The sequence below is a fragment of the Mytilus trossulus genome, chromosome 1, assembly GCF_036588685.1.
Source record: "Mytilus trossulus isolate FHL-02 chromosome 1, PNRI_Mtr1.1.1.hap1, whole genome shotgun sequence".
Taxonomy (NCBI): Eukaryota; Metazoa; Mollusca; class Bivalvia; order Mytilida; family Mytilidae; genus Mytilus; species Mytilus trossulus.
In genome coordinates, this window is record NC_086373.1 from 72,566,922 (window position 1) to 72,581,548 (window position 14,627).

Here is a 14,627-nt window from a genome sequence, read left to right on the forward strand (position 1 = left end):
ATAATGCAATAGAATAGAAAATCAAACATAACCTACCTTGATAATCAATTTTAATACAACAGTAAACGACATGTCAATAGTTAACGTAACAGAAAACGTTCAACTCTAGAGTTTTCATTTGTATGACGTCATGTTTTGAAATGACTTAAATGCGCCAAAAACATTAATAGACTTTCGCGGAATTTTATTTTATTTTTATTTTGTTGGTTTCTCCGAGCCCTTATGCATTACTTCTTTTTATTATGCATCCGAATAAGAATAAAAGTGATTTGGCTTTTCTGAATTGCAATTTTTAAAACAATTAAATCGACAAAGGGTTTGCAAATAGGTTTCAATACATGTAGATTTACGTGGGAAGTATATTGTAACAGCCATTATTATGTGCACCACGGAGTCTGCGCTAAGTATAGATATATCGAGAATTTTATCACAGTGTTGTTTACAAAGCGAAAGAAGCACGTCATATTAGAATCAATTTTTAACCATTTTTCGTAAATCTTAGTTATCTTTTACAAAAATCTTCTCCCCTGAAACTACTTGGCCAAATAAATCCAAACTTGGCCACAATCATCTTTTGGGTATCTAGTTTAAAAAATGTGTGGCGTGACCCGGTCAACCAACCAAGATGGCCGCCACAGCTAAAAATAGAATATGGGGGTAAAATGCAGTTTTTGGCTTATAACTCAAAAAACAAAGCAATTAGAGCAAATCTGAAAATGGTCAATTGACCCACTAAGGAGTAATTGTCCTTTATAGTCAATTTTTAACAATTTTCATAAAATTTGTAAATTTTTATTAACATTTTCCACTGAAACTACTGGGCCAAGTTCATTATAGATAGAGATAATTGTAAGCAGCAAGACTGTTTAGTAAAGTAAGATTTACAAACACATCACCATCACCAAAACACAATTTTGTCATGAATCCATCTGCTTCCTTTGTTTAATATTCACATAGACCAAGGTGAGCGACACAAGCTCTTTAGAGCCTCTAGTTTAGCAGTGAAAATTGAAAACTTATTTGCAGCCACTGTAGCTCTTTTCGGAGCAGGAAACCGTACCCTGAAACAAGATTTTTTTTGAAAGGCCAGGTTAAAACCTACAAAATTCATAAAGTTTTGAATATGAAAAATGTGCATGGATCATGTCTTCATGGGTGTGCACATGACCTGATTTCAAGTATTTTATGTTAGAATTATACCTTTTTCCCCCCATGTTCATTGGATGAAATTTTTATAATATATTAAAAGTACACATTATTTTTATTTCATAATAAACTAGAGAACATTCTAATTCCAGTGATATCTAGTTTTATACAAGTATCTTTATTAATCAGTCCACCAGTAAGGGTCACTTATGCATGGTCCCTCAAAACATGACGTCATAGAAAAAAACTGTTGATTGCACCCTTAGCACAATACTCCTATGCTATTTTAACTGAACTATTTCAGTAATTTCTGAATTTACAGCTGTATACTGTAATTACACTGTTGTTGATTGTATTCTCTATATAATGGTGTTACACATTATGTTTTATCCCCTCTATACTGGTATATCCTCCATATAATGGTGTAGCCTCTTTTTCATTTAATTGTGTTTTCGTGTTGTTTTTGAAATATGCTGTTATATATCTGATGACAGTAGTCCCAACAGCAAAGCTCTTTTCAGGGGAAATATTCTTTACATTTATTTGACAGAACAGTTTGCCTTTATTTGTTAAATGTCTGTTGAAAGATGTTATTGTAATAATGTTGTCTTATGTGGAGGAACTCCATTTGTTTTTACTTCCTTTTGTTTATTAGTCCAAACAATTATAAACTAATTGATGTATGTCAGCTATGGCGGTAAACAGTTGTTTAATATGAGAAGCCAAGAATGTTCATACACATTAGTAGAATACATATTTAACTTTAGCCCCTTTCTGTCATACATTCAAATCATTTCCCTAGACAGATTATTTGTTCCTGATACACATTTTGAAGTATCTTTGTCTTATATTTTAAACTCATTTCATTTAGAACAAATAACATAATAAATTCTTTAGTTCTGATATAGCACAATTAATATCTATATAATATTTTCTGTATTTAAGTTAAATAATGATATGAAGAATAAGATGTGTATTTATAATGATATACTCTTACAATAGACAGATCAAATATCTCTTAAAATAATCTTTTAACTGTCACTTACAACAGTGCAGCATTGCTGTTATTTCAAGGTGTATAAATGTAAGATGTGTATTTTATAAGAAATGCTATTTTAATATGTGTGCTATAATTTTTAACACTTTTTCACAACATTTTCTAGTAGAATTTTATTATGCTATGCTCCTTGATAGTAGAATGTCATTGATTTTTCATTTTACTGTTTTAAGGTTAACTATACACACTGTTGAAGATTTACAAAAGGAGTTAGAAAGAAAAGCCAACATGGCAGACAGACAGTTGAGACCTAATTCCCCTGATTGGCAGGCGAGTCATGGCACAGAACCTCTTATTTACTCCCCTAGACATCCTCCACCTTCATCAGCACCACCTAGACCAAAGGTAAGTTTACACGATTGGCAGGCGAGTCATGGCACAGAACCTCTTATTTACTCCCCTAGACATCCCCACCTTCATCAGCGCCACCTAGACCAAAGGTAAGTTTACACAATCAAGTGTCATACACACACTAATACCTTGATTTATCACTTCAGTTTAACTCATTATGTTGGCAATCAATAAATCTTCTTCATGAAAAATGAGAAGCAAAAATATAATAATGTAAATTTATTCACTTTTTCCTGTATTCTCTTATTACATGTACCCTTTCAACGCTATACACGGCATATGCCGCGATGACGTACGCCGTTTGCCACTGCTATTCGCGGCATATGCCGCGATGAAAAAGGATTTTTCATCAGGACTCTTAAACCATTCGGTTTTCATTCGGGTTCTCTCTAATTTTTCCTCGTTTTGAATATAGGATATACAAGGTCTCATTTGCGCTTGAAATCCCGGCAATTTTTATAGTAAAATCATGCAGTAGAAGGAAAATAAAAACAAATATTTTGACAAATGCAAATGGCGGAAATCGGAAACGAAGCTGTAAATATGGGAAAATTTCAGCATTTCTATGGCGAAACTAACAACGAGGATTAGTTAAAAGGTTTCTTGTTATCTCAATGTGTTTATTACATTTAATTCGTGTGGGAAATATGATTTGATCGATCATTACGAGACGTAGAAAAAGGGGGGGGAAACGGAGGTTGACAGAATTTTTTTAGGACGGAGCTATTTATTTGTGCCACGATTACATAATACGTTGTGTATGGTGCAATACGCTACCGAATCGGTCAACTGGTGTCTGCTTTATTATATGGCAGATAAAACAAAAAAATAAATGAAGACTAAAACTAGTTTTTATTCAAAATTCAACACAAATGTAATAAATTACACCTTTTACCTGATAATTACCTGAAAATGCAGGTAACCTGATAAAAATTTCACTAAAATAATTGCTTAACATTACAGTTCATGCTCTCCTGAGCATTTTTCATGCAATAACTTTCTCTGTATCTCATATAATAAAAAAGATACAGCAGTCTGAAAAGAAAAATACTGTTCTAATGACTGAACACAAAAACAATGCAGCAGCAGCAGCCATTTTTCTATTTTTTGTGTAACGTTGAAAGGGTTAAAATGTATGTGGGACAGTAGGAAGGGACTTTCAAAATATCCCTACAACCAAGAACCATTTTAGATGATTTTGCATAATGGTAATAGATGCATACTGAAAATAGACCCATGACCCACCTTCAATCAATAAACTTCCCTTCCTACCCTCCCACATACATTTTAATGGAATATGCCTTGTTTGGTAAGCAATTGTCATGAGTGAAGTAAATCCCATCATGAAATTCCTTACAACATGCATATGATTCACTGAAATTTGTAAGAAAAGTCTTCCGTTTAAAAGGTCTTCTGTAGAAAATTCAGAGCCATACACAAATGTACTTTTGCAATGTTAAAAGGTAGCATACAATAGGAAATATCCTGATTCAAGGTAATTTGCTTGTCATAATTAGAAGAAAATGTTTTGATGTTAAAATGCTGAAATCTTTCATTCTTTATAAATAACTTTCAATATACCAGATGTACTAGAGTAAAGTCTTAACATTTTGCATAATTGTAATTGAAAGCTTAATGGTTAGGCAACCTTATCTTGATTTTGATTATAAACAGTTGATTATGGGTATACTGCCCGACAGACTTTTTCAACATTATTTTATGGTAAGTATTCTGTGTATTAATGAGGCCAGGTTCAAGTTATTCTTAGAAGGCTACGTTTTGTTTGAAGTCTGACCATGCTGGCTTGTTCCGTATGTTATGCAAATGAAAATCAGATGTCAGCTATCATTTCTTCACATTATATATTTTTTATATTCAAATGATTGCTACTTAGTTTTGCTGGGTTTGTTATTCATGAAAAGCTAGAATAGACTATAACATACACATTGTGAATGTTTCCATCCCTTAATGGCCTTAGATTGAATACTTTTTGATATAGGCTAAGGTAATCTTGTATATTTTGTATATGGTATTCCGCAGAAGTAGGTATTTGCCAGTGTCAAATCAGAAGTTATAATATGAGCTGGGCAAATAGAAATCGACCTTATGCAAATCAGCACAAAAACATCTGTTTACCAATTTTGAGTTCAAAAAAATTTTAACGAAAAGTCAGGGACTGTTTGTAAATTGAATGCTACAAAACTGACCAAACTTCATCTTTTATTTCATTGTTTTTCGTATACGATTGTTCAAAAATAGGAGTCCTATACATTTGAATATTTACATACACATGCATAAGGTCGATTTCTATCCGAAGCAGCTCATATATTATATATGGTAAGGCAATTATTTTTATGCCCCATTTATAGGCATTATGTTTTCTGGTCTGTGCTTCCGTCCATCTGTTTGTTCGTCCGTTCGTTCATCTGTCTGTCCCGCTTCAGGTTAAAGTTTTTGTTCCATGTAGTTTTTGATGAAGTTGAAGTCCAATCAACTTGAAACTTAGTAAACATATTCCCTATGATATGGTTTTTCTTATTTTAATGCTAAATTAGAGATTTTATCAAATTTTAAGGGTCCACTTAACATAGAAAATGATAGTGCAGATGGGGCATCCATGTACTATTGACGCATTCTTGTTTATAAATTAAATTGATTGAATAGGAACCAGGTGAAAATTGTTAATTTACATACGGCAGGCTGACATTATGAATACATGTGCCAAATTTATTGATATCAGATATCTTCACAAAAAAATCTTCTTTCTCAATTTATTCTGAAGCATATATACATAAAGCCAAAAATGCTTGTTCACATTTGAAACGGAAAGCATACGTATGATGTCAAACAGTTCAGTTGCCAAAGAAGAGAACAATGTTTTTGATAAATTTTTAATTAAAGATACACAACCATACCACTTTAAATGAAATAATTTGATTATTTTGCATTAGAAAAAGAACATTTTAAAAAGTGGGTTTTGAAAATTGGGACACATTTTGTATGGATATCACAGAGAAAAACACCATTATGTAAATTTATGGTAAACTAATAGATAGAATGTTTAAATAATTTATGAAAAGATAGCTGTCTTAAAGTGCTTTGAGGATATTAATAGAAATAATGGTCACCATATGATTGTTCTGCCTTAAACATAAAATAGAAAAATTCTTTATAGATTCCTTAAATTGTGCAAATTATGAGTTACCTCCCCTTAATACAATAAATTGAAACTTTTAAATCAAGAAAAGATATTGTACTTTTGGAAGCATATAACTAACTATGCCTATAAATGAAAATTATTTCTAGTACATTTCATTCTTGCATTGAAATTTGCAGACTTCTTTTAAATCTAGACCTATTGCATTCTGCTATTTTAGTTGAATACAGCAGGTATAACTATATGCATATGTATATTATTTTTTCTGCACATTAGATAAATGAGGCTCTTTCATTTGCTAGTTATTCATTATTTTCAGTCAAATCAGGGCACTCCTAGGCCAATGTCATCACTATTAAAAGAAAAACTAGATCTAAAATTAGATATGAGTAGAAGAACAGAGTCAGCTGCTGGTTACTTGGAGGCCAGACAAAGCAGTGAGAATATAACTAAACCTTCATCACCACCAACGGTATGTGTCTGAAACAATTACCACTATCAATGATATATATCAGTTTGACAACTGTTTGAAGCCCTGCTCCCTAGGTCATGGTCCAGTGACTTTTTTCCGCTTTAGATTTAAGTTAATTTGGAGGATAATAATCAGTACGTAGAAGATGGTAAATATGATCAACAATTGTGGTCTATTTTGTTATTTTCGTATAAAAAATGATGGCAGTCAAGGTCAAATGCGTCTGAATTTGCTATTTGTTTTGCAGAAAACAAGTAAAACAATGTTTTTTACAAGTTGATTATGGTTTATGACTTTCCTGTCATTTATGTTAACGTTTCCTCCATGAAACTACAGTAAACATTGCAAATTGTTCTCAAATTGTCGTATGAAGATTTCTTCAAAGATGAATGCAGACTGACCGATTTTTTTTGAATGAATTAATGTTGTTGATCAGTATTGACCCATCCGATAAATGGATAAGCTGAAATAACAGATTATGACACCTGTTGTAACCGTTGATTAGTTTGGGGTCGTAAATAAAGTCATAAAGTGACAAACTTGTCGCCAGGTAAAATTTTGTACTTGGTGGATCATATCAAAACGAACAAAATAATATAAAATCCATCTTCAAAAGGCAGGGGGTCTGGAAACTGTAGAAAGGGCACAGGGAAAGGGTGGGCAGACCGCCCTGTGACCACTGCCTAGCTGGAACACTGAATATAAATTCAAATCATATAGCTGAATTCATGTTCTTCAAATACATTTATTTTGTGTCAGATACCTATAAAATATATATTCAATTACAATCCAAATTCTGACCTGTATCAGGCTTGAATAAAGTGTCCATTTTTGCCCTTACTGTTCGGGTTTTGACCTCTGCAGTCATATTTAGCTGTGCTTGGCTAAGCACATTTATAAGTTTTGGGGACAAAATCCCTGACTAGTCACCACTTAGTGATACATGAAACAATGTTCCAACATTGTAATTAAAAAAAGGTCCAAGGTTCCTCAATTGTTAGATCACAGACATACAAAGTGACCAGAATTATTATTTTATTCAGTCACTCCTTGGCCTCTTGAGAAATCTTGAATTTCATGAGAGGTCACTATCTTGATTTTTCTGTACACAACAATCAAGAGTTGTTTCCCTTACACAGGCTTTACATCGCTAAGAAATCAGTCATCTTGCAAGATTTTTTTCTTTTCTGAATTTTTTAGCAACCTAAATCTTCATTTCAGCATTTAGAGTTCCATTTGGAAATGTACTTTAAAGCTCTGGTTTCATAACCATTTAAGGGGTATCAATACTTGTAGATTTCTTAGATAATGGTAAACCACAATTCTGAAAAGGTTAATGAATAAAAATTTCCTATAGATTTGATTGCAGTATTTGTTTAAAAACAAACAAACCAAGTATCTTGAAACAAATATTTCCGTGTTCTACAAGAAATGGTATCCTCTAAGATAAAGAAATCCCCAGTAGTCATCTCAAAATAAAGAATAGAATTAGCTGGTTAAGTTTTTTGGGGTGGTAAGTTGTGATCAGTTGTTGCCAAAAGTGATTGAAACTTACTTGAAAATGTCACTTTGTCCCACTATTTTTGTTAACTCTGGCAATTGAACATACAAAAAAATGCTTTAATTTATAAGTTAAATTTCCAAGAAAACAAACTACTTTTCCTGGATTGTTAAGGCTTGTAGCTGTTGAAACTTTTTATTATTGATTGAGTTATTGTTGCTTGCTTAAAGTGTAATAAAAAGTATTTCATGTACCAGTTATATTCAAGACGAAAAACTATTAACAATTCATACAGTAAATAGGTTTAACCAGATTGATGGCAGAAATGAGACTGGAAATCTTCACTGCCACTAGTAACCAATAGTATGTTGGATATAAATTGGGACATAATTTGGGCATTGAAACAGGTCACATACAGACCTATCAAAAAATTGTTGCAAGGGTCTTTGATGTGCAGAGAACATGACTCTCTTTGTATATGAGTCATCAGATTTAACTTCCCTTTTCTGATCAGACTTGGCTGTGAATTTGATACATCCAGCATAGTGGAACGTTTTACTTACTTTATCAAGGGTTTTAGTTTTTATACCCTAGATACCCTTGGCCTTTATATCTAGTTACAATAAAGTATGTATTGTTTATTTGTAGAGTATATCAGGAGAGACAGATGGTCCAGGTGAATGTTACCATTGTGCTCTAGAGGCAGCAAAGTCAAATGAAGAAAAGGAGGTATGTCAGATTTAAACCTGTGGCCGTGCAGCTGAAGGGGAAAGCAAGTCTAGTAAATGCTTAACTCTGTTCGTCTCTCCTTCAGTCCTTCTATCAGTTAGACAGTTGTTTTCTATGAAAAGGAAAGATTTGATATGTGGTTTTCAGCTTTTCAATGTTGAAATGTAATAAGTATGAATTTGATAATCATCAGGCCATGTTTCCACTTCCTGTTTGTCAATACTCATTGTACTAGGAGATTTTTTGTCAAAGTATTCTCTGCTCCTATTGAAGGGAATGAGTATATATTTGGTCTACAGATTGAAAAATAATTTTTTAACATATGCCATTTAGCCACTTCCTGTTTGCTGATAGTTTGAAATTCTACAAGACTTAATGTACAAGGAAAACTTCATGCAAGTTTTTTTGACATCATTATGCTTCAGTATACATATACCCCTCAGTGCTTACAAGCACTTTGATTACCTTATTCAAGGTCTTAATTGAACTTGTTGCACAAGGTTTTTGATGAGATTAGAAAGCAGTATACATAGAACACCTTTAGATATCTAATTATTGTACCATAAAGGATATCAATAATCTACATGTTAAATCAGGTGTGATACAACAATGTATTACCTTTTACCTCATTTCGTCATAGTTAATTATTTCCAGCATCAGTAATTAAACTGTTGTAAGTTTGTATAATTAGACCATTTTTCTCTCGCCTGTGAAAATCGTGAAAGGGAGTCTTAGTGATTTACCTTTCTAGTTTTCAGTTTGTGGTTATTGAAGATTTTTAGACATCATCAACTTTTGTCAAACCTTCATGGAAGTTTAGGAATCTTGCATATAAGCTTTTTCCTGATTAAAAGACAATAACCAGAGCAAAGTTCTGAAAATATCTTATTTTCGTACATTTATTTCCTAAATTTACTGATAATAGTTTATTTTTTATATTGATAATGGTGAAAGTCTGAGATCTTTTTTTTATACATCAATTAAAGAAATTTGGACATACTTCTTCATAATCAATAATAAAAAAAACCTGAAGATTTTTTGTTTATCTTTCCATATTTCCATATCTTTCATTTGTCTTTGTGCTACTATTAATATTACTTTTACTGTTGAATGGTTTTATGTGATATCCTTTTGAAGTGGCTCGGTACTTATACATCTCGTCAATGTGTTTGTATTGGCTTTCATTTTTGTCGAGCCTTCGACTTTAGTCGAAAAAGCAAGACTAAGCGATCCTACATTCCGTCGTCGGGGGCGGCCACAAATATTCACTCTGTGGTTAAAGTTTTTGAAAATTTAATAACTTTCTTAAACTATACTGGATTTCTACCAAACTTAGACAAAAGCTTGTTTGAGATCATAAAATAGTATCCAGAAGTAAAGTTTGCAAAAATAAAATTCCATTTTTTCTGTTTTTTGCTTATAAATGGACTCAGTTTTTCTGCGGGGAAACATTACATTCACTCTGTAGTTAAAGTTTTTAAAACTTTAATAACTTTCTTTAACTATCATGGGTTTGTACCAAACTTGGACAGAAGCTTGTTTATGATCATAAGATAGTATCCAGAAGTAAATTTTGAAGAAAAATAAAATCCAGTTAACATTACATATAGTCTGCACTTTAAGTTTTTAAAACATTTATTTGATTCATAAACTATCCTGAAATTTTTATCAAACTTGGACAGAAGCTTCTTACAATCAATTAATAGTATCAAGAGGAATATTTTTATTGATTGTTTTCCTCATTTTTGTGGAGCCTGGGAGTTACAGCAAAAGTAGGCGAGACACTGGGTTCCGCGGAACTCTTACGAATTTTTTAGTGGTTTGTTTTGTATATGCTACATTTTGTATTTCTTTTGTTCTTACAACGTGACTCTGTACTTTAATAAAAGATCCTGTCAGTATGATATTGTTCTATTATATGTCATTATGTTTTATTTCTATCATGAAGTACTGTAAATTCAGAAATTATTGCGTGCACTTATTATTGCGATTTTGTCATTTTACACTTGAATGCGATTTTAATTTTTACGATTTTGAGAAAAGTCATGCTTAATTCAGTTAAAATATTACAAAATGCGAGTTTTAATTATTGCGTTTACAACTCAGTCGCATTATTCGCAATAATAAAAACCTCGCAATAATTTCTGAATTTACAGTACTATATACGTTGAACCACAAGCGTCAATATCATTCTATCGCGTAGTGGAATCAACTAACTTTGGATTCTTATAAATTATATATATAACTTTTGGACAAGTTTAAATCTCAGTCTATCTCTTCTTACATACTTTTGATTTTTTACCTATGTAAAATTTTAAAACTGTTTGTATGCACATTGAACGGCAAAGTTATATGACATATAAAAATTTCTGACGTCAGACACTCAAAGTATTCGTAGATAGTAGCTGTGTTTGTGTTCTGTTAAATTGTTCCTTTTGAAATTGTTATACGATGATGACTGATCTACCCATGTTTTTACTATTTTGTTAATTGTGTCTGTTGGTTTAACGCATCAATGTAAATAAACAGAATTTGATGAGACTGTCATTATAAAGTGAGAGGGTTAGCGCTATAGAACCAGGTTTAATCCACCATTTTCTACATTTGAAAATGCCTGTACCAAGTCAGAAATATGACAGTTCTCGTTCATTCGTTTTTGATGCGTTTTGTTATTTGATTTTGCCATGTGATTATGGACTTTCCAAATTGATTTTCCTCTAAGTTCAGTATTTTTGTGATTTTACTTTTTAGTCCTTAAAATAAAATTTTAATCTCTTATGAAATTTTGATCAGGTTATGCTGATAAAAAATGTAAGAAATGTGTTCTTGTCATTTTCAATTTAATGTTAATCATCCTTGCTTTTAAAAAGTGGGGATATACTGTTTAATATGTCAGTCAATCAGTCAGTCCATTCATCCATTTGTCAGTCCGTCTGTCCCATGAATATTTTTCTTTACATTTTTCTCAAGTACTACACTACAAGGATTTCTGAAAGGAGTAGGGGCAATAAGGCCCTTATTTGGCCCAAAAATTACTGCAAATTTTAAAGTTATCATACATATTCTTAAATTACTGAAAACTTGTCTAAAGTATAAGGTACTAAGAAAAACAAAACAAATTTTACATGGAACAAGTTACCATGGCAACAAATCTTAATCTTATTTGCGTATTTTGTTAAATTTTGTGATTTTCCTTGTTTTTTTATCAAATTTGAAGTATATTTTAGACTGAAAAAGTATGTGCGCACCCAAGAAACAACTTTATATTTGGTGAGATAATGCCAATAGTTATAATAAAGCTTTTGTTAAATTATTTTGTTGTTTCTCGACTGCGCAGGATGTTTCCTAAACGGAAATAAAGTCAGAAAGCTGCATAAATTTTGTATTTTTCATCGTTTTTGTGAAAATAGTACATATGATGACGTAATTGTGACGTCTTCAGATAAAAATCTTCATGTTTTTCATTTATATTTCTTGACCCTATGCATTTCTAAACGTTATGTGCCAATTTGAAATAGTTATCAAACATTTCATTTTCTTGGGCCAAAACTAGGGCTTAATGCCCCTACTCCTTTTGTTTCAGAGTTTATATAAGTCAGCTATACCGTGTGATGCTTTTCAGATTCATCACTCAAGAACTTCCTGTTTACTGTTGGGGGGGGGGGGGGGACAATTTACCATGGATTGGCAATATGTTTGTAAAAAATTTCCTGAGTGATTCTTTGCCAAGTGTATAAAACCTTGCAACTATTGAAACAAAGATAAACGTAGTACAGTAAATCGTTTCAATTTTTCACACAGAAAACTAAAAAAAAAATGACCAGAACTATTTTTGTATGGAGGTTAGCATTAACAAATTTAGGAGGTTGATCTGTAAAAATAAATTATTTTGCCTTAGGTCTTGCAATTTCAACATACCATTAAGTGAAAAAAGAATGTCATATTTATTCAACATAATAAACTTGTAAAAAGATATTTTAGATATGCCAGAAAATTAATATAGTATAATTGTTGTACTTGCTACGGTTTAATATACATGTATCATGATTTTGTTTAGCAACTTTGAATTTCTTTTAAATTTTATAATATAATATACAACTTCAAATATTTTATGTTTTCTTTAATGATATAATTATTACAAATTAAAAAAAAAACAACTAAACATTCCTTTTTAACTTTGAATGTTCATTTCAAAGTTCAGGTAACTATTCTTTACATCAATAACACATACTTGAACCATTTAAGGTGATATAATGGTCATTATTAGGTGAGAAAGCTTTTATAGAATGAATCGTTCCATAAATATTTTATGTGTATTTTAGAAGGCCTTAATTGCCATGCTGAAGAAAACTTCTAATCTCCACTATTATAGACATAGATATTTAAATGTCTACACGAAATCAACATTTGTTGACATTAATTTCACCTTAATTTTAATGATAGTTTTGGATTATATAGAGAGGTGTTTGACTTTGTCAAACTTTCATGCATTAATTCTTAGTCCAAATAAAAGTTCCATACATGGCAATGTTGTCATGTTTTGGTTAGTCTTTTGTATAGTATAAACAGAGATAACTATGGGATAACATTAAATAAATGACTTTATTGAGACCTGTCTGTGGTTTGTCATTAACCAAATTCTCCTTGTTTGGGAAACCAGTGTGTTTGTATAGATTGAAGACATTGATCCATATGTTTAAATGATAGAGATTTTGGTGGGATTGAAATTTAGGAAAAAACCTTTGTATGGTTGAATTTCTTGGCCTTTTTTGAGTCTTAAATTGTATCTTGTTTTCAGGGTCAAATAAATAATTTGTACAAGCAATATGAAGGGAAACTATAAGAGTAAGGTGTACAAATGAATATTGGAAATACCTACATATTCCAAAATAATGAAGTCAATTCATTCAAATATCATAAATCACTTGTTTTGGTCAAATTTAAAAATAATATGCAAAAAAATCAGTTCTTACTGACCTACAACCAAATAACTAGGTTTAGGGATCCATAGAAGAACATAACATATTTGACTAAAGTTGGTCACTGTGACCTACATGTTTTTACTTTCTTGGCATGTTTTATGTCCAAATTAAAAAAAAATGGTGTAATTTTATTTTCGAATTTCATTTATATTGGATGTTAACCTTTTTATAGCTATAAAATTCTGAACAAATATAAAATATGTTAAATCAAGGTATTTTTATTAGCTCACCTGGCCCAAAATGTAAATGTGAGCTTTTGCTAAACCTGTTATCTTCAGTCTTTGTCTTCAGTCAATGTTATCCTTTGTCTGTTGTTTGTTAACTTTTACAAAGATCATTGTCTCTGAAACCACTTGGCCAAAATAAACCAAACTTGAGCAGAATAATTGAGGGGGTATGACAAAGAAAAAGCTATGAAATTTTATTAGCAATGTTCAAGAAGATTTTCAAACTTAGCTCTGATAAATTATTTTTACAGGAGTAATTTCCTTTTGAAAAATTAAATCTCTAGAAAACTGCAATGTAAGTGATTTCAAGACTTCCTTGTCAGATCTTTTATGAAATTTTATCAGAGGCAAATGTAAGTAATATCTTGGATGAGTTGAAAAAATCAGTGCAGATAGATTATTTTTACAGAAATTATTTCCCTGTGTAATATAGTAATATTGAACATTGCTTTGACTAAGCAAACTTGCATGTAAATTTCAGACTAAATTACTGATTACCTTCATAGTTTTAAAACAAATATATAAACTAAATTAAAGGATAATATTAATAAAGTAAAAGACCACCCCTTGTCATCCCTGTTTGTGCTACAGATTATTGTTACTACTGTGTAGTATGCTATAACCAAACAAAGAATCTGGAATATTTTTCACACAATTTCGTGTTGCTTAGTCTTTAGTTTTCTATGTTATTGTGTGTACTATTGTCTGTCTGTCTTTTTCTTTTTAGTCATAGCATTGTCACTTTATTTTGTTTGAATGTCCCTCTGGTATATTTCACCTCTCTTTTAATTGAGATGTCTTAAAAGTTGGTGCCCTTTTTTTCAAATATTGAATATCACACTGTCACCAGATTCATAGCAAACGTGTATTGACAACAATTTAGAGAAGGTAACAGTTTAAAATTGACAAGATTTTGATGACGTGAATTGGTTAATTTCTTATACATCACTAGTTTTTCATGAAATTAGCTTTCTTTGAAGCAGTAGAGAGGTTTGAGTTCTAGAT

At 31.3% G+C, this 14,627-nt stretch overlaps 1 protein-coding gene across 1 annotated transcript in view; it reads left to right on the forward strand.

The window, feature by feature from the left end:
- LOC134693391 (uncharacterized) overlaps window positions 1–14,627 on the forward strand; it is an 81,599-nt gene that overhangs the window by 35,964 nt on the left and 31,008 nt on the right. The window contains exons 22-24 of the mRNA XM_063554228.1: window positions 2,377–2,548; window positions 6,031–6,183; window positions 8,333–8,413. Of these exons, the coding sequence (XP_063410298.1) occupies window positions 2,377–2,548; window positions 6,031–6,183; window positions 8,333–8,413 (406 nt within the window). The remainder of the gene's footprint in view (window positions 1–2,376; window positions 2,549–6,030; window positions 6,184–8,332; window positions 8,414–14,627) is intronic.